General features: G+C 47.5%; 3 protein-coding genes across 8 annotated transcripts in view; all 3 read right to left on the reverse strand.

Annotated features, from left to right (window-relative positions):
- igsf9bb (immunoglobulin superfamily, member 9Bb) overlaps window positions 1-25314 on the reverse strand; it is a 136577-nt gene that overhangs the window by 38406 nt on the left and 72857 nt on the right. For all 6 annotated transcript variants that reach the window (XM_023962303.2, XM_078931067.1, XM_023962302.2 and 3 more), the window contains exons 14-15: window positions 23847-24073; window positions 7380-7464 (exon numbers count right to left, since the gene is read on the reverse strand). In XM_023962303.2, the coding sequence (XP_023818071.1) occupies window positions 7380-7464; window positions 23847-24073 (312 nt within the window). The remainder of the gene's footprint in view (window positions 1-7379; window positions 7465-23846; window positions 24074-25314) is intronic.
- LOC144983777 (uncharacterized) lies at window positions 9836-18736 on the reverse strand. The gene is made up of 3 exons (XM_078931070.1): window positions 18167-18736; window positions 15801-17884; window positions 9836-9995 (listed from the first exon to the last, which is right to left on the reverse strand). The coding sequence occupies exons 1-2, from the start codon at window positions 18194-18196 to the stop codon at window positions 17312-17314; spliced, it is 603 nt and encodes a 200-aa protein (XP_078787196.1). The 5' UTR covers window positions 18197-18736; the 3' UTR covers window positions 9836-9995; window positions 15801-17311.
- LOC144983655 (uncharacterized) lies at window positions 9995-15625 on the reverse strand. Its single transcript, XM_078930652.1, has 4 exons — window positions 15610-15625; window positions 11716-15019; window positions 10958-11420; window positions 9995-10653 (listed from the first exon to the last, which is right to left on the reverse strand). The coding sequence occupies exons 1-2, from the start codon at window positions 15623-15625 to the stop codon at window positions 13740-13742; spliced, it is 1296 nt and encodes a 431-aa protein (XP_078786778.1). The 3' UTR covers window positions 9995-10653; window positions 10958-11420; window positions 11716-13739.

Below are 25314 nucleotides of genomic sequence, written 5' to 3' on the forward strand. Positions count from 1 at the left end.
TGGCCGTGTCCCTTGGGTGCCGGCTCCCTGGGCCCGGCGGTGCTCTCTCCGCACGGTGGGGGGGTTCATATTACACCTGAGCCGGGGGTGTTCGTGTCCCTGGGGGGTGGGTCCTGGTCCTTGCCCCTGGGCGCTGGGCCCCGCCAAACTTCCAACATGGCCGAGCCTGGTCGGGCCATATTTATAACATCCCTTGTGGGCCGCCCTTTTTTCCCCGGGGTTCCCCCTTCCTGGGCGGGGGCGGCGGGCCCCTGCCTTGCTCCTACCTGGACCAACCGTGGGCCGGGTGGGTGGCTGCCTGGAGTGCGGAGCGGGTCTCCCTTGGGGGGTCCTGGCTCGTACCTGGGGTCGGGGCGGGGGGATGCCCGGAACTCCTGGGTGGTGGTGGGGTGCTCGTCTGGGGCTGTGGGCGTCCCTCTCCGGTGGGGCCCTGCGTTGGGCTCTTCCGGCGCGGCGGGGGGCTGCTTTCCTGGCTGGGCTGGGGCGGCGCTCTCTTTCCCTCTGCGCCTCCCTGCTCTCTGGCTCTGGGGGCCTCGCGGCGGTCCTGCTGGCCCTGGCCTGGGTGGCGGTCTTGGTCGCCCGGGGGGCGGTTGTTCCCTGCCTGTTCCCGTGTGGCGTTGGGGGGGCTCCGGCTGCCGCTGCTGCTGCGGCGGGGGTATGGGTGTGGGGGTGGCTGGGCGCTCGTCCTCCTTTTCACATTCCACCATCCATTTTAGAAGAACATAAACACTCACCTGAGCACAGGTGTTAGCTCACCTTTGCACTAATAGTTTGCATGATTGAATGAATGAAAGATTTCACACTAGTTGGTTTAAAGGCATAGGTATGCGTTCGTGAACACTATCTGTTTTGTGTGCATGTTGACATGTGGACATTTTTGCGGCTAGCAGGTGTGTTGATAATATTTGAGTGTGTGTGAACAGGCCCCGCCCTTTTTGTACTACATTTGAACCGTACCGTAACGATAAACAACCAGTAAACCTGTCTGCTCTATGCTGCTTCATGGTCTTACCCCCCTTCCCCTCCTATTATCACCCTCCTACCCCCCCCTCTCTCTACCGTCCCTCTCTCTTCTTCCCCTCTTTCCTTTTCCGTCCGGTCCAACACCAAAGATTTTCAAACATGATTGAAATTAATAAATTTTGGCCTCAATTACAAAAGGGGTTTATTCAGACATACCTTTGGTTTGTCTGAAGATGAATAACCCCTCTTGTTAAAATAAAATATGTCCAACACAAGAGGCCCTCAGCTCTCATCTGTTTGCCTAGCTGTTGGACAGGACAAGTTAAAAAAAAAAAAAAAAACCTATAACTGTCAAAGTGGAAGCTAAAAAATCAGACGCCAACTTCAGCCTCGCCTGATATTTAAGATCAGACGGATAAATACAAAAAAGGTCACAAAAACGGGTATTTTCTAGATATAATAAATGTGAATCCACCATTTGAGCCACTTTATTAGCAGCATCCTCATGACATTAGACAGCTGCTTGCTGAATACTATACAGTGGTGGACAACATTGTTGGTACCCCTCAGGTAAAGAAAGAAAGTCCACAATGCTCACTGAAATGACTTGAAGTGCTCAAAATTAACAATAAATTAAAATTTATTGAAAATTAAATATTCAAAATCAGCCATTACTTTTGAGTTGTTGATAAACAGAATTATTTAAAAAAAACAACCTAATGAAATAGGGCTGGACTAAAATGATGGACCCATAGCTTCATATTTTGTTGCACAACCTTTTGAGGCAATCTCCTCTGTCCAAAGGACATCTTCCCAGAAGCTTTGTGGCTTGTCAACATGCATTTTTGCAAATTCCAGTCTGGCTTTTTTCTAATTTCCTTTCAACAGTGGTGTCCTCCTTGGTCGTCTCCCATGAAGTCCACTATGGCTCAAACAACGAGGAATGGTGCGATCTGACACTGATGTACCTTGATCTAGGTGTTCACCTTTAATGTCTTTGGAGGTTGTTTTGGGCTCTTTGGATACAGTTCCAACTATCCGTCTCCTCCATTTGTCATCAATGTTCCTCTTCCATCGTCCAGGGAGGTTGGTTACTGTCCCGTGGGTCTTAAACTTCTGAATAATATCTGCCACTGTGGTCACAGGAACGTCAAGCTGCTTAGAGATGGTTTTATAGCCTCTACCTTTACCATGTTTGTCTATAACTTTGTTTCTAATGTCCTGGGACAATTCTCTCCTTCCCTTTCTGTTGTCCATGTTCAGTGTGGTTCATACCTTTTCACCAAACAGCAACGTGACTATTTGTCTCTTTTTAAATAGGCAGACTGACTGATTATGGCTTTGAAAACAGCTGTGATGTCAATTAAAGGACATACCTGAGTTCATCATGACCCCCTGGGCAATTAGTTCTCAGTCTTTTATGGAGGTACCATCATTTTAGTCCAGCCCTATTTCATTGGTTTGTTTTTTAAAATAATTCTGTAAATCATCAACTCAAAAGTAATGGCTGATTTTGAATATTTAATTTTCAATACATTTTAATTTATTGTTAATTTTGAGCACTTCGAGTCATTTCAGTGAGCATTGTGGACTTTCTTTCTTTACCTGAGGGGTACCAACAATGTTGTCCACCACTGCACATTATTGTTTTGGTGTGTGGGAATAACTTTCCATGTAAATAAATAAATCCAGATTTTCTGTAAAAACTCCCGTTTTCTAAAATAAAACTTCCATTGAAATCAGATTAGATATAGAAAATAAAAAAATGTAAGCATGTTTTTATTTCATTTTATTTTATTTAACAGTAGTTGGTAACAGCAGCGTCCCTGGTACCAACTGTCCCATGGACCGGTACTGGTCTGCAGCTCAGGTTGGAGACCACTGCTGTAAAGGACTGAATGGCTGGGCTGACATGGGCTCCAGTCCCCCTGTGGCCCTGCCCAGGTCTTAGATGTATTAGAAGACGATGGCGGTTTGTCAGACCACAAGTGCTGTAACAAGCGTATTTTTCCTCGATCACATTCTGTTTGTAATTGGACTTGAACTTGTCTTCTCTCTGAGGACTTGTTGAATTTTGGTAGGTTGAGGGTTCGGTGCGGAAAAATTACAGCAAAATGTAAAGTGTTGGTAAAAAAATTCGATACAGCTCAGTCTCAGTCATTCTTGACGCTACACAACTTAGATGTGAAGGAGCCTTTGATTATCTGTTGTTCCACATTATGACCAGTAGGGGGCAGCAGAATAATTTCTTTCATTCAAGGTTTGCAGGAACATCTCTTACTGCAGCAAGAAGCTAGTTAAACCAGGGATGTGTACTCTGTGACCCTTGAAGGCAAGCAATAAGTCATTTTTCAAATGTCTAAACTTGGAATCTATAATCTATCAGACCTGCAGGATTGCTGATTAAGTCATGTTGGTCTATTTTTGGTATATAGCAGGCACTTTCATTGAACCATGACTTTGCAAAACAATGATGTCATACTTTTCAGGGAGCCACAAAGGAGCCTGCATGCAAATTGATCTTAAATTTAACTATGCTGAGGGAGCAAAATGCAAAGTTGCCTCTGCAACACGTAGCAGCTCTGATCTGCTGCAGTCTGCTCAGAAAGCCTGATATTAGGCTGGGTTCTAGAGAGACTGAGCACCAACCGCATCAGCCATCTCTGCCTCACAACTTTAACTCCATGCTGTTTGTATTCAATTCCATTTTATTTATGTAGCCCAATATTACAACAATGGTTTAAAGTAAAGATGATCAATAAAAACAAAAAAATGTCACTTCTGCATAGGTGTTCTACAGAAGGTAATTTTGAATATTTTGAGGAAAGAAAAAACTATAAATAGACATATGCACTATATGAGGTGTCGTTACAAAGGGTGAGATCATACAAGATTTTTTTCTTCTACCCACTGCTTTTCAAGCACATCGTTTTGTTTTAGCTGTCTTTTTTAACTCTTATGTTTATTTATATGTTTTCTTTGTGGTTGAAATAAAATTCTATAAAGACAAATTATTTCAATTTGACATTATGTACTGCCTACAAATGATCATGAAGGTAAATCTGTCAGACATCACCCTCTCAATCTTCTGTCAGAAACAAAACAGCATTCTTGGTTCATGGTGAGGCCCTGACTACTCTAGAATTAGGTTTACTACTTTTAGAGTGAACAAGAAAGCGTTTTTCACTATTCAGTATGCAGCATGCATGCTGTCTATGTTTAATTTCTTAACAGAATTGCTGACAGACACACACAGAGAAACAAAATCTCTCTCACACACATGCAAATGCAGGCACGCACAAGCGTGTATTGGGAGCAGGGGGAAGGTGAGGGAACATCTAGAAAATTGAAGGATGCTCTGGAAAGAGGAATGAAGGTCAGCCAAAAGAAGACAAAGTATCTGTGCGTAAATGAGAGGAACTCAAGCTGCAGGTAGCAGAGATGAAGATGCTGAGGAGTGACCACGATGAATCGGATCAGGAATGAGGACATCTGCGTGACAGCCCATGTTAGATGTTTTGGAGTTTAAGCTATTAGTCTCCTTCCAGGAATGACATTGCTATGCTGCTGTAAGTTTGTGACTGTGTGTGCTTGTTCACAGCTTAAGGCCAAATATTTGCCTGTGTTGAGTATATTGTACTTTGCCATTATTTGTGCCTCTCTGAACATGCAGCTGATCTGGAGTCTCAGTGTTGCTGAGGGGGATCAGTTAACATCTGATCAAAGTATTACAGGTGTGATGCTCCCCCTGCCAGTTCCTGCTGATGCATCATTGGGCAAGACACACAAACACATTTTGCCAACATGTTTATCATGCCAGTTACCATTTACAGATATGCAGTGAGTAAGACCTTAGCCCAGTGGCTGAGGGCCACATCAGCATAGTGGCTGTCCTCAAAGAGCCAGATATAACTTGTACATGTAACTAAATGTAATAAAAAATAAATGTAACTGCTCCTTAATGTTAAATAACTCATTATTTATTATAACTTTTTAAAGTGACAATTCCAGTTGCATAGAAACACATGTTTGCTTGTTACTTTAGCATAAATCCTTTTACATTTGATTCTGTCAGGTTAGGTTCTATGGACAGTGTTTAAGTCCTAATGTATAGTTGCTCAATCCAATGTTTCAAGTCTAAAATTCATTCCTTTTACAAAAGGCTTTGTGCAGCGTTCATACACTTTTTTGGACATGGTTTTCTATAACTTTTTCTAACTTTTTACATAATCTTTCAGGGAATTTCCAAACCAAAAAGAAACACATTTCAGTCAGACTATTGCAGTCGGTTTCGCTAAATCGAGCCAAGACACACATTCATACATCCAAATTTGTCGGCCTTGCTGTCATAATTTTTGCAGCAGCCGTATCAACGGCCGTTTCTGTGGGTCTGGAAACCGCAGTAATGCATGGAAGTGTAGTGCAGTCAATTAAAAAAACAAACACGGGTGATCTTCATTCTAATTATTTGGGTGATTGTCATGATCTTAAGTCAACATGCGCTGAATTTGAAAGCAAGTCAAACTGCTTTATGGCAACGTAAACTAGCACTGATAGCATTAATTTGAACTTATCCACAACTGAAATATAAATCTCATGGTAACCTTTGTGCTGTCCAAGGCACTTTGACATTGGGGGTGGGTCATCTAGACCCACTAAACAGTGCTCTGAACCTTTTTTCTTCAATAAATTTGTGATCTTCACTGGTGACCATGGATTACATGAAATCTTTCCACCTTTATCCACCTTTGTCATGGTAGGGAGAACACGTCAATGTAAGGGGGGGGGGGGGGGGGGGGGGTCATCTAAGATAACACAAGGGTTAATACATTTTTTTTTTTTTTTTTTTTGCAAATAAACAGTTGGTAATAAACGATTAGGGCTGTGCCCCAAAACTGTAACCTGTAACATTCTGGAAGGTGTTTGTGATGAAGTGATACATGTAGTGATAAATGCTCTTAAGGTTAAAAAAAAATCAGCCAAAGATGCCAGCTTGTTATTTTCAAAGGCCTATGAAATTGTCTATTTGAATGTCATTTTTATGCAAAAATAACAAAAGATAGTAAAAGTTGTATTTGCTTACTTTTATCATTATAGTACAGTAGATTTTTACATTTTTATATTTGTATTTGAGGTAGAGGGAGTGTTTTCTCTTGTACAGCACTTTGACTATTGAACTTCAATAATCCTCTTCATTTCAGGGTTTGGGTGACAAGCATTTACAAACTCAGTTACATCAATTCTGGCATATAGGCAAATTAAAACACCACAGATATTCAGCTTTCAAGGTAACAGGACAACACGCACCGACCTCGACTGCGGCAGCGGAAAGCCATATCTATGCTGATAGTCACGGCGGGTTGAATAAAGCATCAGTTCAGAGAGAAAGTTCAGCTCTTACCGCTTGTTTTTGTCCAGATGATGAAGATAAAGGTTGTCTTAAAGAAGCCAATGATACGATGATACAAAACATTTAAGCTGTGTGACCGGAACTTCTTTTTTAGGCGTGCGTTATCACTGTGGATTATCATTTTTTAATGCACAACCAGCAGCCAATCAGAATCAAGCTTTGACCATGGTATAAAACATGATAATCTACTATTATAGTTTAGTCATATAATTTTTCGGTTTTAAACTAATTTGATATCTAACCCAGTGAGTTATGTTGCTAGAAATGCTTGTTGCCATTGTCCAAGATACGTAAAGAGTGACGCCATACTGAAAAAGTCTGTAAATCTGTAAGAGATGCCCATGAAATGCTTAATTTTGGTCAGATTTTAAAAAGAAAACAACTCTGATCATTGCAAAAATCAGACCCAGGTCACGGTGTTGATGTTTTTGTACAAGATGCAACAGATAAAAGACATTTCAAGCTTTTTTATAAATAAATACGTCATATTTAGGAAATGCAATGCATCCCTGATGCTTGGTTGGGATTTTATCCAGATCTACACGCATACTCAAATTTACACTAACTGTTAGACTACTCGGTCCGTGTTTTAAAACGGGTCGGTGGGTGGCCGACACCACCGCAGACCACTTGCGCCCTTGTATATGGGCCAATCTCCGCCCACGGCGATATGCGGTCGGAACGGACTGAGAACAGTGCAACCCGGTGGACAGTCACGACAGTCAGGGGGAGGGCGCAGTGAGCACCTCAGTTCTCCACTCTTCATTAATGTATACAGTCCATAGCACACTAAATCCATATTCATTTGTTGCTATTATCCTTTGCATATTGTCTTTATAAATCACCTGGAAATCAAAAATAAAAAGCACTTATACTTCATTGAAGATTGTAGTAAATTAGGCCCCAATCTAGATGTTAAATTAATTTCAGTAGGGTTTTCTTTTACTATCCAACTCTGTGAGACACCCATCTGAAATGCCAGTGTAGTAGATGCTGATAAGCTCACCTGTGCTCGAAACTCCAACAACATTACTGGGCTCGCTGATTGTATCATCCATTACAGCCATGATACGAAACTCATACCAGGCCTCCTGGAAAGCAAAAACACAAGATTCACTACTCCACAGACATGACTGCACCAAAAGTATTCACCAAACTGATGAGATCACTTTTTGTTGTGAATCGGGCTGTGGATCAATGCGTAGGTGGCGGTCCGATTCAATTCACAAATCAAGCCCAACGATTCACAGATCGAACCACCATTCCTACTTTTTATTAAAATATATTTGTAAAGTTGCCTTATGTATGTCTTTTTCCTGGATGCATATATGTATTAAATCACCGGGAGAACAGAGAGATCAATGTTCAGAACTTGTTTAAAACTGCAGCCCTTAAAAGAACTTAAACGTTTGAGTTTTAATAACAGCAAACAATCCACATTCAATATGAGTCACAGCTTGTAGGCTGCAGAGAATGTCCTTGCAAAATATCACACAGATGCTGTACTTTGACAATTTTATAGATAGTTTGTAACAGAGTTTGTAATCCTATAAAAGCCCTTCTGACCCCTAAACATATGCCGTTCCTTTTGTTGTTTTATTTACTGATGTCATGTTTTGAATTTAAAGCCACATTAAGAAATTATAGCCACTTGTATTAATGCTTTAAAGGGATCAGTAACGTTTATGAAGTGCCAGTTTAAAACTTTCTCTTGAACAACTGTGCATCGCCAACTAGAAAGTACTGAGCCCGTGACCTGACATGGGTGAAATAAATATCTTATTCCCACAAATTAATATTCCGTTCCGCCACATTAATTCATTTGTGCAAACGAAATAATTTATCACGTCATAAGTCACTCCTAAACACAGATGTGAAAAATATTTGGATTCACAGCAGATACTTTCACATTTCTGTCTGTGTGTCTCATTACATTGCATGGAAGACACAGACGATCTTTAGAGATCTTTTTTTTTTTATTGTAAAAAGCACAAAAGCATCAGTAATCATGTTTTCATGTCTGGGTTCATTCATATTCAGGTACGCTCTCCATCCATCCTGCTGCAAAAGCCGCTTTCTGCTGCTACTTCGGTGTCTCTGTAGACAGACAGCCAGCTGATATTATAGTTTAGGGTCAAATAGGAATAATAATATTCAAGACTTGTCTTTTGTTAACATACTCTTTAGCAGTTACTTTACATCCGAAGGCTAGTAGGCTACATGCTACATGGTCTATCATTTGTCCTGTTGTATTTGAATGCACCACAGTTACAGTGACACAATGCTTGGTCGAGATGCACTATGGGATATGTGTGATGCATACACGCATACATTTTCCACAATTGAACAGCATCATTATCCATTTTTTCACCCTCAGTAAATTTATCAGCTGTAGTATTCATTTTAGAACTTCTCTACATTTCATTTTGACATTTGGAAGAACAGAGAGAAAGTCTGGATTTAATCTGACCTGGCTTAGTTTTTATTCAACAAACTGAAACAGAGAATCATCTGTGCAGTCATAAACGTGAGCAACAGGTCATGGATCAGCTCTGCGCTTTTCTCTCTCATGCACGCCCCCACCTTGATCCACAGACACGCCCTCACCTTCATCCACAGGCACTCCCTCACCTTCATCAACAGACACGCCCTCACCTTCATCCACAGACACGCCCTCACCTTCATCCACAGACACGCCCTCACCTTCATCCAGACAGGCCCTCACCTTCATCCACAGACACGCCCTCACCTTCATCCACAGACACGCCCTCACCTTCATCCACAGACAACCCTCACATTCATCCACAGACACGCCCTCACCTTCATCCACAGACAACCCTCACCTTCATCCACAGACAACCCTCACCTTCATCCACAGACACGCCCTCACCTTCATCCACAGACAACCCTCACCTTAATCCAGACACGCCCTCACCTTCATCCACAGACACGCCCTCACATTCATCCACAGACAGCCCTCACCTTCATCCGCAGACAACCCTCACCTTCATCCACAGACACGCCCTCACCTTCATCCACAGACACGCCCTCACCTTCATCCACGGACACGCCCTCACCTTCATCCACAGACAACCCTCACATTCATCCACAGGCACGTCCTCACATTCATCCAGAGACACGCCCTCACCTTCATCCACAGACAACCCTCACCTTCATCCACAGGCACGTCCTCACATTCATCCAGAGACACGCCCTCACCTTCATCCACAGACACGCCCTCACCTTCATCCACAGACAACCCTCACATTCATCCACAGGCACGTCCTCACATTCATCCAGAGACACGCCCTCACCTTCATCCACAGACAACCCTCACCTTCATCCACAGACAACCCTCACCTTCATCCACAGACACGCCCTCACCGTCATCCACAGACACGCCCTCACCTTCATCAACAGACACGCCTTTAACTTCATCCAAAGACACGCCCTCACCTTCATCCACAGACACGCCCTCACATTCATCCACAGACACGCCCTCACCTTCATCCACAGACACGCCCTCACCTTCATCAACAGACACGTCCTCACTTTCATCCACAGACACGCCCTCACCTTCATCCACAGACACGCCCTCACCTTCATCCACAGACAACCTCACCTTCATCAACAGACACGTCCTCACTTTCATCCACAGACACGCCCTCACCTTCATCCACAGACACGCCCTCACCTTCATCCACAGACACGCCCTCACCTTCATCCACAGACACGCCCTCACCTTCATCCACAGACACGCCCTCACATTCATCCACAGACACGCCCTCACCTTCATCCAGACACGGCCTCACCTTCATCCACAGACACGCCCTCACCTTCATCCACAGACAACCCTCACCTTCATCCAAACATGCTCTCACCTTCATCCAGACACGCCCTCACCTTCATCCACAGACACGCCCTCACCTTCATCCACAGACACGCCCTCACCTTCATCCATAGACACGCCCTCACCTTCATCCACAGACACGCCCTCACCTTCATCAACAGACACGCCCTCACCTTCATCCAGACAGGCCCTCACCTTCATCCACAGACACGCCCTCACCTTCATCCACAGACAGGCCCTCACCTTCATCCACAGACAACCCTCACATTCATCCACAGACACGCCCTCACCTTCATCCACAGACAACCCTCACATTCATCCACAGACACGCCCTCACCTTCATCCACAGACAACCCTCACCTTAATCCCGACACGCCCTCACCTTCATCCACAGACACGCCCTCACATTCATCCACAGACACGCCCTCACCTTCATCCACAGACAACCCTCACCTTAATCCCGACACGCCCTCACCTTCATCCACAGACAACCCTCACATTCATCCACAGACACGCCCTCACATTCATCCACAGACAGCCCTCACCTTCATCCGCAGACAACCCTCACCTTCATCCACAGACACGCCCTCACCTTCATCCACAGACACGCCCTCACCTTCATCCACGGACACGCCCTCACCTTCATCCACAAACAACCCTCACATTCATCCACAGGCACGTCCTCACATTCATCCACAGACACGCCCTCACCTTCATCCACAGACAACCCTCACCTTCATCCAGACACGCCCTCACCTTCATCCACAGACACGCCCTCACCTTCATCCACAGACAACCCTCACCTTCATCCACAGACAACCCTCACCTTCATCCACAGACACGCCCTCACCGTCATCCACAGACACGCCCTCACCTTCATCAACAGACACGCCTTTAACTTCATCCAAAGACACGCCCTCACCTTCATCCAGACACGCCCTCACCTTCATCCACAGACACGCCCTCACCTTCAACCAAAAAGAGCCCTCACCTCCATCCAGACACGCACTCACCTTCATCCACAGACAACCCTCACCTTCATCCAGACACGCCCTCACCTTCATCCACAGACACGCCCTCACCTTCAACCAAAAAGAGCCCTCACCTCCATCCAGACACGCACTCACCTTCATCCACAGACAACCCTCACCTTCATCCACAGACACGCCCTCACTTTCATCCACAGACAACCCTCACCTTCATCCAGACACGCCCTCACCTACATCCAGACACGCCCTCACCTTCATCCACAAAGAGTCCTCAACTTCATCCAGACACACCCTCACCTTCATCCACAGACAACCTTCACCTTCATCCACAGACACGCCCTCACATTCATCCACAGACACGCCCTCACTTTCATCCACAGACAACCCTCACCTTCATCCAGACACGCCCTCACCTACATCCAGACACGCCCTCACCTTCATCCACAAAGAGTCCTCAACTTCATCCAGACACACCCTCACCTTCATCCACAGACAACCCTCACCTTCATCCACAGACACGCCCTCACCTTCATCCACAGACACGCCCTCACCTTCATCCACAGACACGCCCTCACCTTCATCAACAGACACGCCCTCACCTTCATCCACAGACACGCCCTCACCTTCATCCACAGACACGCCCTCACTTTCATCCACGGACAACCCTCACCTTCATCCACAGACACGCCCTCACCTTCATCAACAGACACGCCCTCACCTTCATCCACAGACACGCCCTCACCTTCATCCACAGGCACGCCCTCACCTTCATCCACAGACACGCCCTCACCTTCATCAACAGACACGCCCTCACCTTCATCCACAGACACGCCCTCACCTTCATCCACAGACACACCCTCACCTTCATCCACAGACACGCCTTCACCTTCATCCACAGACACACCCTCACCTTCATCCACAGACACGCCTTCACCTTCATCCACAGACACGCCCTCACCTTCATCCACAGACACGCCCTCACCTTCATCCACAGACAACCCTCACCTTCATCCACAGACACGCACTCACCTTCATCCACAGACACGCCCTCACCTTCATCCACAGACACGCCTTCACCTTCATCCACAGACACGCCCTCACCTTCATCAACAGACACGCCCTCACCTTCATCCACAGACAACCCTCACCTTCATCCACAGACAACCCTCACCTTCATCCACAGACAACCCTCACCTTCATCCACAGACACGCCCTCCCCTTTCTTTCACAGACACGCTCTCACCTTCATCCACAGACACGCCTTCATCTTCATCCACAGACACGCCCTCACCTTCATCCACAGACACGCCCTCACCTTCATCCACAGACACGCCCTCACATTCATCCACAGACACGCCCTCACTTTCATCCACAGACAACCCTCACCTTCATCCAGACACGCCCTCACCCACATCCAGACACGCCCTCACCTTCATCCACAAAGAGTCCTCAACTTCATCCAGACACACCCTCACCTTCATCCACAGACAACCCTCACCTTCATCCACAGACACGCCTTCACCTTCATCCACAAAGAGCCCTCACCTTCATCCACAGACACGCCCTCACCTTCATCCACAGACACGCCCTCACCTTCATCCACAGACACGCCCTCACATTCATCCACAGACACGCCCTCACTTTCATCCACAGACAACCCTCACCTTCATCCAGACACGCCCTCACCCACATCCAGACACGCCCTCACCTTCATCCACAAAGAGTCCTCAACTTCATCCAGACACACCCTCACCTTCATCCACAGACAACCCTCACCTTCATCCACAGACACGCCTTCACCTTCATCCACAAAGAGCCCTCACCTTCATCCACAGACACGCCCTCACCTTCATCCACAGACACGCCCTCACCTTCATCCACAGACACGCCCTCACATTCATCCACAGACACGCCCTCACATTCATCCACAGACACGCCCTCACTTTCATCCACAGACAACCCTCACCTTCATCCAGACACGCCCTCACCCACATCCAGACACGCCCTCACCTTCATCCACAAAGAGTCCTCAACTTCATCCAGACACACCCTCACTTTCATCCACAGACACGCCCTCACCTTCATCCACAGACACGCCCTCACATTCATCCACAGACACGCCCTCACTTTCATCCACAGACAACCCTCACCTTCATCCAGACACGCCCTCACCCACATCCAGACACGCCCTCACCTTCATCCACAAAGAGTCCTCAACTTCATCCAGACACACCCTCACCTTCATCCACAGACAACCCTCACCTTCATCCACAGACACGCCTTCACCTTCATCCACAAAGAGCCCTCACCTTCATCCACAGACACGCCCTCACCTTCATCCACAGACACGCCCTCACCTTCATCCACAGACACGCCCTCACCTTCATCCACAGACACGCCTTCACCTTCATCAACAGACACGCCCTCACCTTCATCCACAGACACGCCCTCACCTTCATCAACAGACACGCCCTCACCTTCATCCACAGACACGCCCTCACCTTCATCCACAGACACGCCCTCACTTTCATCCACGGACAACCCTCACCTTCATCCACAGACACGCCCTCACCTTCATCAACAGACACGCCCTCACCTTCATCCACAGACACGCCCTCACCTTCATCCACAGACACGCCCTCACCTTCATCCACAGACACGCCCTCACCTTCATCAACAGACACGCCCTCACCTTCATCCACAGACACGCCCTCACCTTCATCCACAGACACGCCCTCACCTTCATCCACAGACACGCCCTCACCTTCATCAACAGACACGCCCTCACCTTCATCCACAGACACGCCCTCACCTTCATCCACAGACACGCCCTCACCTTCATCCACAGACACGCCACCTTCATCAACAGACACGCCCTCACCTTCATCCACAGACACGCCCTCACCTTCATCCACAGACACGCCTTCACCTTCATCCACAGACACGCCCTCACCTTCATCCACAGACACGCCTTCACCTTCATCAACAGACACGCCCTCACCTTCATCCACAGACACGCCCTCACCTTCATCAACAGACACGCCCTCACCTTCATCCACAGACACGCCCTCACCTTCATCCACAGACACGCCCTCACTTTCATCCACGGACAACCCTCACCTTCATCCACAGACACGCCCTCACCTTCATCAACAGACACGCCCTCACCTTCATCCACAGACACGCCCTCACCTTCATCCACAGACACGCCCTCACCTTCATCCACAGACACGCCCTCACCTTCATCAACAGACACGCCCTCACCTTCATCCACAGACACGCCCTCACCTTCATCCACAGACACGCCCTCACCTTCATCCACAGACACGCCCTCACCTTCATCAACAGACACGCCCTCACCTTCATCCACAGACACGCCCTCACCTTCATCCACAGACACGCCCTCACCTTCATCCACAGACACGCCACCTTCATCAACAGACACGCCCTCACCTTCATCCACAGACACGCCCTCACCTTCATCCACAGACACGCCTTCACCTTCATCCACAGACACGCCCTCACCTTCATCAACAGACACGCCCTCACCTTCATCCACAGACACGCCCTCACCTTCATCCACAGACACGCCCTCACCTTCATCCACAGACACGCCCTCACCTTCATCAACAGACACGCCCTCACCTTCATCCACAGACACGCCCTCACCTTCATCCACAGACACGCCCTCACCTTCATCCACAGACACGCCTTCACCTTCATCCACAGACACGCCCTCACCTTCATCAACAGACACGCCCTCACCTTCATCAACAGACACGCCCTCACCTTCATCCACAGACAACCCTCACCTTCATCCACAGACAACCCTCACCTCCATCCACAAGCACGCCCTCACCTTCATCCACAGACACGCCCTCACCTTCATCCACAGACACGCTCTCACCTTCATCCACAGACACGCCTTCATCTTCATCCACAGACACGCCCTCACCTTCATCCACAAAGAGCCCTCAATTTCATCCAGACACGCCCTCACCTTCATCCACAGACACGCCCTCACCTTAATCCACAGACATGCCCTCACCTTCATCCACAGACACGCCCTCACTTTCATCCACAGACAACCCTCACCTTCATCCACAGACAACCTTCATCCACAGACACACCCTCACCTTCATCCACAGACACGCCCTCAATTCATCCACAGACACGCCCTCACCTTCATCCACGGACACGCCCTCACCTTCATCAACAGACACGCCCTCACCTTCATCCACAGTCAGCCCTCACCTTCATCCACAGACACGCCCTCACCTTCATCCACAGACACGCCTTCACCTTCATCCACAGACACGCCCTCACTTTCATCAACAGACACGCCCTCACCTTCATCCACAAACAACCCTCACCTTCATCCACAGATACGCCCTAACCTTCATCCACAGACATGCCCTCACCTTCATCCACAGACACGCCCTCACTTTCATCCACAGACACGCCCTCACCTTCATCCACAGACACGCCCTCACCTTCATCAACAGACACGCCCTCACCTTCATCCACAGACAACCCTCACCTTCATCCACAGACACGCCCTCACCTTCATCCACAGACACGCCCTCACCTTCATCAACAGACACGCCCTCACTTTCATCCACAGACAACCCTCACCTTCATCCACAGACACGCCCTCACCTTCATCAACAGACACGCCCTCACCTTCATCCACAGACAACCCTCACCTTCATCCACAGACACGCCCTCACCTTCATCCACAGACACGCCCTCACCTTCATCAACAGACACGCCCTCACCTTCATCCACAGACACGCCCTCACCTTCATCCACAGACAACCCTCACCTTCATCCACAGACACGCCCTCACCTTCATCAACAGACAACCCTCACCTTCATCCACAGACACGCCCTCACCTTCATCCACAGACACGCCCTCACCTTCATCCACAGACAACCCTCACCTTCATCCACATACAACCCTCACCTTCATCCACAGACACGCCCTCACCTTCATCCACAGACAACCCTCACCTTCATCCACAAACAACCCTCACCTTCATCCACAGACAACCCTCACCTTCATCCACAGACAACCCTCACCTTCATCCACAGATACGCCCTAACCTTCATCCACAAAGAGCCCTCACCTTCATCCACAGACACGCCCTCACCTTCATCCACAGACACGCCCTCACCTTCATCCACAGACAACCCTCACCTTCATCCACAGACAACCCTCACCTTCATCCACAGACACGCCCTCACCTTCATCCACAGACACGCCCTCACCTTCATCCACAGACACGCCCTCACCTTCATCCACAGACAACCCTCACCTTCATCCACAGACACACCCTCACCTTCATCCACAGACACGCCTTCACCTTCATCCACAGACACGCCTTCACCTTCATCAACAGACACGCCCTCACCTTCATCCACAGACAACCCTCACCTTCATCCACAGACACGCCCTCACCTTCATCCACAGACACGCCCTCACCTTCATCCACAGACACGCCCTCACCTTCATCCACAGACACGCCCTCACCTTCATCCACAGACAACCCTCACCTTCATCCACAGACAACCCTCACCTTCATCCACAGACAACCCTCACCTTCATCCACAGACACGCCCTCACCTTCATCCACAGACACGCCCTCACCTCCATCCACAGACACGCCCTCACCTTCATCCACAGACACGCCCTCACCTTCATCCACGGACACGCCCTCACCTTCATCAACAGACACGCCCTCACCTTCATCCACAGACACGCCCTCACCTTCATCCACAGACACGCCCTCACCTTCATCCACAGACACGCCCTCACTTTCATCCACAGACAACCCTCACCTTCATCCACAGACAACCTTCATCCACAGACACACCCTCACCTTCATCCACAGACACGCCCTCACCTTCATCCACAGACACGCCCTCACCTTCATCCACAGACACACCCTCACCTTCATCCACAGACACGCCCTCACCTTCATCCACAGACACGCCTTCACCTTCATCCACAGACACGCCCTCACCTTCATCCACAGACACACCCTCACCTTCATCCACAGACAACCCTCACCTTCATCCACAGATACGCCCTAACCTTCATCCACAAAGAGCCCTCACCTTCATCCACAGACACGCCCTCACCTTCATCCACAGACACGCCCTCACCTTCATCCACGGACACGCCCTCACCTTCATCCACAGACACGCCTTCACCTTCATCCACAGACACGCCCTCACCTTCATCAACAGACACGCCCTCACCTTCATCCACAGACACGCCCTCACCTTCATCCACAGACACGCCCTCACCTTAATCCACAGACATGCCCTCACCTTCATCCACAGACACGCCCTCACCTTCATCAACAGACACGCCCTCACCTTCATCCACAGACACGCCCTCACCTTCATCCACAGACACGCCCTCACCTTCATCCACAGACACGCCCTCACCTTCATCCACAGACACGCCCTCACCTTCATCCACAGACACGCCCTCACCTTCATCCACAGACACGCCCTCACCTTCATCCACAGACACGCCCTCACCTTCATCCACAGACACGCCCTCACCTTCATCCACAGACACGCCCTCACCTTCATCCACAGACACGCCCTCACCTTCATCCACAGACACGCCTTCACCTTCATCCACAGACACGCCCTCACCTTCATCAACAGACACGCCCTCACCTTCATCCACAGACAACCCTCACCTTCATCCAGACACGCCCTCACCTTCATCCACAGACACGCCTTCACCTTCATCCACAAACAACCCTCACCTTCATCCACAGACAACCCTCACCTTCATCCACAGACACACCCTGACCTTCATCCACAGACACGCCCTCACCTTCATCCACAGACACGCCTTCACCTTCATCCACAGACACGCTTTCACCTTCATGAACAGACACGCCCTCACCTTCATCCACGGACAACCCTCACCTTCATCCACAGATACGCCCTAACCTTCATCCACAAAGAGCCCTCACCTTCATCCACAGACACGCCCTCACCTTCATCCACAGACACGCCCTCACCTTCATCCACAGACACGCCCTCACCTTCATCCACAGACACGCCCTCACCTTCATCCACAGACACGCCCTCACCTTCATCCACAGACACGCCCTCACCTTCATCCACAGACACACCCTCACCTTCATCCACAGATACGCCCTCACCTTCATCCACAGACACGCCCTCACCTTCATCCACGGACACGCCCTCACCTTCATCCACAGACACGCCTTCACCTTCATCCACAGACACGCCCTCACCTTCATCCACAGACACGCCCTCACCTTCATCCACAGACACGCCCTCACCTTCATCCACAGACACGCCCTCACCTTCATCAACAGACACGCCCTCACCTTCATCCACAGACACGCCCTCACCTTCATCCACAGACACGCCCTCACCTTCATCCACAGACACGCCTTCACCTTCATCCACAGACACGCCCTCACCTTCATCCACAGACACACCCTCACCTTCATCCACAGACAACCCTCACCTTCATCCACAGATACGCCCTAACCTTCATCCACAAAGAGCCCTCACCTTCATCCACAGACACGCCTTCACCTTCATCCACAGACACGCCCTCACCTTCATCCACAGACACACCCTCACCTTCATCCACAGACAACCCTCACCTTCATCCACAGATACGCCCTAACCTTCATCCACAAAGAGCCCTCACCTTCATCCACAGACACGCCCTCACCTTCATCCACAGACACGCCCTCACCTTCATCCACGGACACGCCCTCACCTTCATCCACAGACACGCCTTCACCTTCATCCACAGACACGCCCTCACCTTCATCAACAGACACGCCCTCACCTTCATCCACAGACACGCCCTCACCTTCATCAACAGACACGCCCTCACCTTCATCCACAGACACGCCCTCACCTTCATCCACAGACACGCCCTCACCTTAATCCACAGACATGCCCTCACCTTCATCCACAGACACGCCCTCACCTTCATCCACAGACACGCCCTCACCTTCATCCACAGACATGCCCTCACCTTCATCAACAGACACGCCCTCACCTTCATCCACAGACACGCCCTCACCTTCATCCACAGACACGCCCTCACCTTAATCCACAGACATGCCCTCACCTTCATCCACAGACACGCCCTCACCTTCATCCACAGACACGCCCTCACCTTCATCCACAGACACGCCCTCACCTTCATCCACAGACAAGCCCCTATATAACTCTGTTTTCTCACCAGCAACAGTTTAAAACACAGGATCATTATTACAACGTTGCATTTTCAGTGATGAAAATTATAAGAGATTTTTACACCCCCTCTGGGTGCTACACTGTCATTCATGCGTGCCCCTGGTTGCTGGCGACTGGCCTGAAATGCACATGTGTCTAAGCTGTTCTTATGTTTTTTTTGTTTGTTTTTTAACCATCAGTTTTCCAGGAAGGACAGTTGAAGAAAAAAAAATCTTATTTTCAACTGAGGCCCTTTGACAAAGAAACAAAATATTCTTAAAAGTTCAAGAAATGTTGGCAGGACTAAACTAGCTTTATTTAAATGTACAAAAAAAGCACTTTAATTTATAAAAAAATATTATGCTATGATCATTGTTTAAAAAATTCTAGCTAATAGCCACACATCTGGCCCTTTTTTCAAAAACAAAGTAACAGAATTGAAGTGTTGAAAACAATGACATCTTTAAATTTTAATCATTTGTGAAGAAGAACTTTCTGACACATCAAGCATTTCCCATTTATAACTTATTTAAGCATTCTTAGTTGGTTCACTGACCTATTGGCTGAAAACCTAAAGCAGATACATTATGCAGTGTGGGTAAAATATGCATGCATGAATAATCAATAAAGGTGTGCAGCCGAAGAGGAGATGAAACATTTTGTGAATCTGAAGTAGTAGTTAGATTAAAGAAAAAGGCTCTAACATTGCATGGCAGCAGAGCAAACCCAGGATGAGATGAAAAGAAGCTTAAAAAGGAAGCATGGTGTGAGAGATCATAAGCCAGCAGTTAAACACTATAGCTTCCAATTTAGCCATCCAGCAGAGGCTCTTCTTCTTTCTCATCATTATTGTGTGGAGTGTGAAGGCTGCAGAATGGCACAATGATAAAATGAGTTATTTAATCATTTTTGCAGGTAGTTTACAGGATTTTTGGCATGCGCTATGACAACAAATCAACAAATGTATGCGACAAATATTAGGGATTGAGCGTAAAGAATGGAGCGCTGCTTAAACACATGAGGTCTCAGACATCTGCCGCCCTTAAAGCAGGTCAGACATCAGAGCCTTTTAGACATTCAAAAACAGCCGCCACAAGCAGATTTTATTTGTGGCTTTGTCCACACTAAATGGATTTTTATGCATCCACTCCTCAGGTTTTTTTGTGAATTCTGTCACACTCACCTGTACAGCAAACACACCAATGAACAACTCTGATAGTTTAATATAAGACACAGCAGCAACTAAAAATGTAAAAAGAGAGATACTTTTTAGTCTCTATAAATGATGTTCCAGTTCCTCCAGCATCTCACATGAATTCTTTGTAAAAGTTGTGGCTGTTTTTCTTAAAAGCTGCAATAGTATTTGATAATAGTTTTCCACTAAAGGCTATAGGAGGATGTACAGATTTGAAAGCAGTTGTTTCAGATTTTTACTTAAATGTGTCTATTGACCACTTCCCCTTAATGCTGTTTCTTTTACTTTGATATGACTCGTGTTTAAACTTGAATTCTTAAAGTCTGAAATAGAATTTGTCTTTCAAACAGACTTTATTAGAAAGCAGCTGTTTGTGGTAGAAAGATGCCGGCACACCTGATCTCTCATGGCACACATCGCCACAGCACACCGGTTTAAAAAAACACTAGACACAATAGGATTATTAAATCAAGTATACCTTTCTTTTCCAAGTGCTATCAAGTTTGAACTTGTAAATTTTTAGATACACCTGATCATCCTGATTCCCAGCCCTTCCTCCATCAGCCTATTGTAGGCCACAGATCGTACTTGTGTCAGAAATCAGGACTCTATCCCCCCCCTCTGTTCACCAGCGAGAACAGTCTCTGATTGCCCTTCATCAACTTCCTGGATGCCACACATCTGACTCTCATTTACTCAATCAGTCACAGTCTACTTTAGCTCTGCACTGAGCCTCACTTAGTGTTAAGTAGCGTTATAGCTGGAACTGATTTTCCACCTACCCGCCCGACTGCCCACCCCTCACCTGGATCCGTACAACCCCTGCCTTAGGGATAGAAGCCCCATGAAGCCTCATTGGGGTTCATGTAATTGTGCCGCAAAAATGAACCACCCAGTCAGGGCTTTGTAACCACACAGAACAGCGGCATCTGGTGGCGGACTGGACGTATATCGACATGTTTCAACTATGCTCCTTGTAACACTTCAATGTGGAAATGATGATGAAAAAACATAAAACAAAACAATGTTGTTAATGATGGTTAGAAAAAAAACAACGTAAAACAACACCACATGTGATGTTTTCTGTGAGAGGTGCTTGACACCGGAGAAAGGTAGTTTGCCATCTCTCGGTCGGTGGAGTGTCCTTGCCCCAGGTGGGGGAGTTTAAATACCTTGGGGTCTTGTTCACGAGTGAGGGAAGATCGGAGCGTGAGATTGACAGGCGGATCGGAGCGGCGTCCGTAGTTATGCGGTCGCTCTATCGGTCCGTTGTGGTGAAGAGAGAGCTGAGCCGAAAAGCAAAGCTCTCAATTTACCGGTCGATCTACGTTCCAATACTCACCTATGGTCATGAGCTATGGATCATGACCGAAAGAACGAGGTCCCGAATACAAGCGGCTGAAATGAGATTCCTCCGAAGGGTGGCTGGGCGCTCCCTTAGAGAGTAGGGTGAGAAGCTCGGAGTAGAGCCGCTTCTCCTCCACATCGAAAGGAGCCAGCTGAGGTGGCTCGGGCATCTAGTCCGGATGCCCCCTGGACGCCTCCCTGGAGAGGTGTTCCGGGCATGTCCCACTGGGCGGGGCCCCGGGGAAGCCCCAGGACACGCTGGAGAGAATACGTCTCTCGGCTGGCCTGGGAACGCCTCGGGGTCCCCCCAGAGGAGCTGGAGGAAGTGGCTGGGGTGAGGGAAGTCTGGGCATCTCTGCTCAGTCTGCTGCCCCCGCGACCCGGTCCCGGATAAGCGGAGGAAGATGGATGGATGGATGGAGGTGCTTGACACAGCAAAACACACAAGACAGGCCTGGAACTCAGGACGTCTAGATGCAACCCCCACAGACTGAGCCATCCCTACAGCTATTAAATTGGCCTGCCATCATAGATTGATTGAAGTATTTTTTTATATACAATGTTCATAGTGTGTTGTTTTATTCGGAGAAATCAAGTTGAAATGATCCTGAGCCACAGTACGTTTTTTACCAGGAACTATGGTAAAGTGCACTGAACTGACGCTGATTCCAATCTTGGGGAAACAATAGAACTGGTCGGGAAACGTTCAGGATTCATTCGTATTTCTAGAGAATAGCGCGCCCAACTGTTCAAAACACAAGTGACATCTGAACCGTGGTTCAACCAAACGATGCATTTGGCGTTTCATGCGTCATCAACCACGTGATCTGCGCTAGTTGACACACGGCCCGAAACATTGTGGCGAACCACTCTGTTTCATGATGGTGAAACACGCGCCGAAACGCCGGTGTCAAACGGGCCATCCCTACCCCTGCCTCTTCTCTGATGATCCCATGCCTGTTATTGACTCCTGCCTGCCTGACTGATCCAGATTAAGCTTTGTGGACTTTTAACTGAGCTAATAAACCTACAGTTGGATCCAGCCATCTGCCTGTTCTTGTGACAGCTGGACATACGAAAAGATGGAAGACGTCTATTAGCAGCCCTTCTGCATTGAGCTGTTAATCAAATGGGACTGTTTTCATTTTTTTTTTAAAGTGGCATTTTCTTTGCACATATATTATGTTCGTTGTTTTTTTTTTAGGCCTTTAGTTACAGCCTCACCTTTTAGACTGAACAAATCTGAGACTCATCTGCAAATCCTTTTCTTCAATTCTGAATCTGAAAGTATTACCTCTTAAGTTTGAACTTCTTTGTGTGTTTGTTGGATTAAGCTAAAGAAATCTCTTTGGTTGGTCCATCAGAAGCTCATTTAATATTTCATCATATTAGAATGGTTTATCTGCTACTTAGACAGTTCCAAATTCTTTTTTTTTGAGTGACTTAGTTTGATAAATCTCTTCACCAACCATTAGATCCACAAATAAAAAAAGTTCAAAAGGAAAAAACTGCTTTTACAAAACATCTTGGACATCTTGAATTTGTATTCCCCCCAATTATGTTCGAGAGCAGCAGAAACACTGACCAAAGACCAGAACAGCAAATGTGGGACCCAAAGTGGAGTTCATATAAAACGCAAAAGGGTTTCAGTGTAAATAAAACTGGTCATTCTGAGTGTTTTACAGCAAAACAGACTAGAAAGATATCTGTGCCCCACAACACAATTTGGACTTTTAGGTAACGGCTAAAGTTAGGAACTGCTCCAGCCTGACAGTGGCAGCTGAGGTTATTATTTAAAGAGTTACATTTTCACATCGTCAGAATAATGTTTCTAACCTGGATGAGGTCGCGGGCGAGCAACTCCAACTCCACAGGGGGAATGCTGTCATCCAAGATCTCCCAACGCTCCCCCAGGCGAAACTCCATCACATAATGCTGGATAGGTGCTGAGTGATTGGCAGGTGGGATCCAGGTGAGCAGGACTCCCTGCTGCGTGCGATTGGCTGTGAGGCACCGTGGTGGGGTAAGCAGCACCAATGGCTCAGGGGAACTTGTAGGAAATACTGACAGAGAACATGAGAGTTGGACTTATGTGAGTTTTCAGTGATCAACCAGCCTTAAACCCGTTAACCACTTCATGGTTTTTGTGCTGGCAGGGACACTAAAATGTAGACTTTTTTTTTTTTTTTGTCAAAAGCAACAAAGAAAATATAAATGGAACAAAAAGCATCATTGCAACAACAAAAGTGATGTTTAAAAACAACCAGCCTTAAGAAATGTATCTCAGATTAATTAAAAAAAGACGTGTTAAGAGTATCCATTCATCCAAGCACCACTCAATCATCAATCTGTGCTTCACAGGGAACACTTATGAACCCAACCAAAAGCACCACTTATTGGTGCATTTTAGAAGTTTTTCCTTGTAAAATGACGTCCTACTAAAAACAAACGCTGCATTTAGTGACTAGGTTCTGAAATCACTTCACATGTGTTTGGTGCTCCTGACAGACGGGGAGCAGACTCCACTCTTAATTTAGTATTTAAAGGCACAAACACTTATGCTCAGTCAGTGCTTGTTTTCTGAATACCGTATGTTTAAATGGTGGCGTTCAGGCTTCAGATGGGGAGCGGCAAACCGGCACCTGCCTCACTGCTTCCAGATTAGTTAGACGAACATTCATTTTATTAAAAAGGTACAGATGTACAGACTTTCAAGATTCCAGATTTAAGATTTTAAGTTAAAAGCTAATCCGGGCTGCTCCCTGTTCCCTTCTCTACTTCTGTGCCGGTCGCAAGCCCGGTTGCTTTGAGAAGGTTGCGTCAGGAAGGGCATCCGGCGTAAAACATTGCCAAGTTTACCATGCGACTTGTTCGCTGTGGCGACCCCTGATGGGAAAAGCCGAAAGAGAAAGAAGAAGTGTGATAAAAGCTCAGAACGGGAATCACTTTCAACCTTTTATTTAAAGTGAAAGTTTTGAGTGAGTAAGATCAGTAGGGGTGGGGCCTGTCCCCACTCACTCAAATGTTACCAACAAACCTGTTGACTCCAAAAATGTTCACAAACAAACATGTCAACAATGTACACAATACAACAACAGTTCACACGCACACACAGAATTATGCAAACAAATCAACACATGTAAAGCATTTCATTCTGTCACACATACTATTGTTTAAAGGTGAGCTAAAGGCCCGTTCACACCGGGACGAATTTCGCCCGCGATTTTCGCCGACGTTTAACGCCTCGTGACTAAACAAATGGCACCAATGTGATTGTGCACACCGACGCGAGAAAACGCCACGC

The sequence above is a fragment of the Oryzias latipes genome, chromosome 14, assembly GCF_053564925.1.
Source record: "Oryzias latipes strain Hd-rR chromosome 14, Olatipes_Hd-rR_3.1".
NCBI lineage: Eukaryota > Metazoa > Chordata > Actinopteri > Beloniformes > Adrianichthyidae > Oryzias > Oryzias latipes.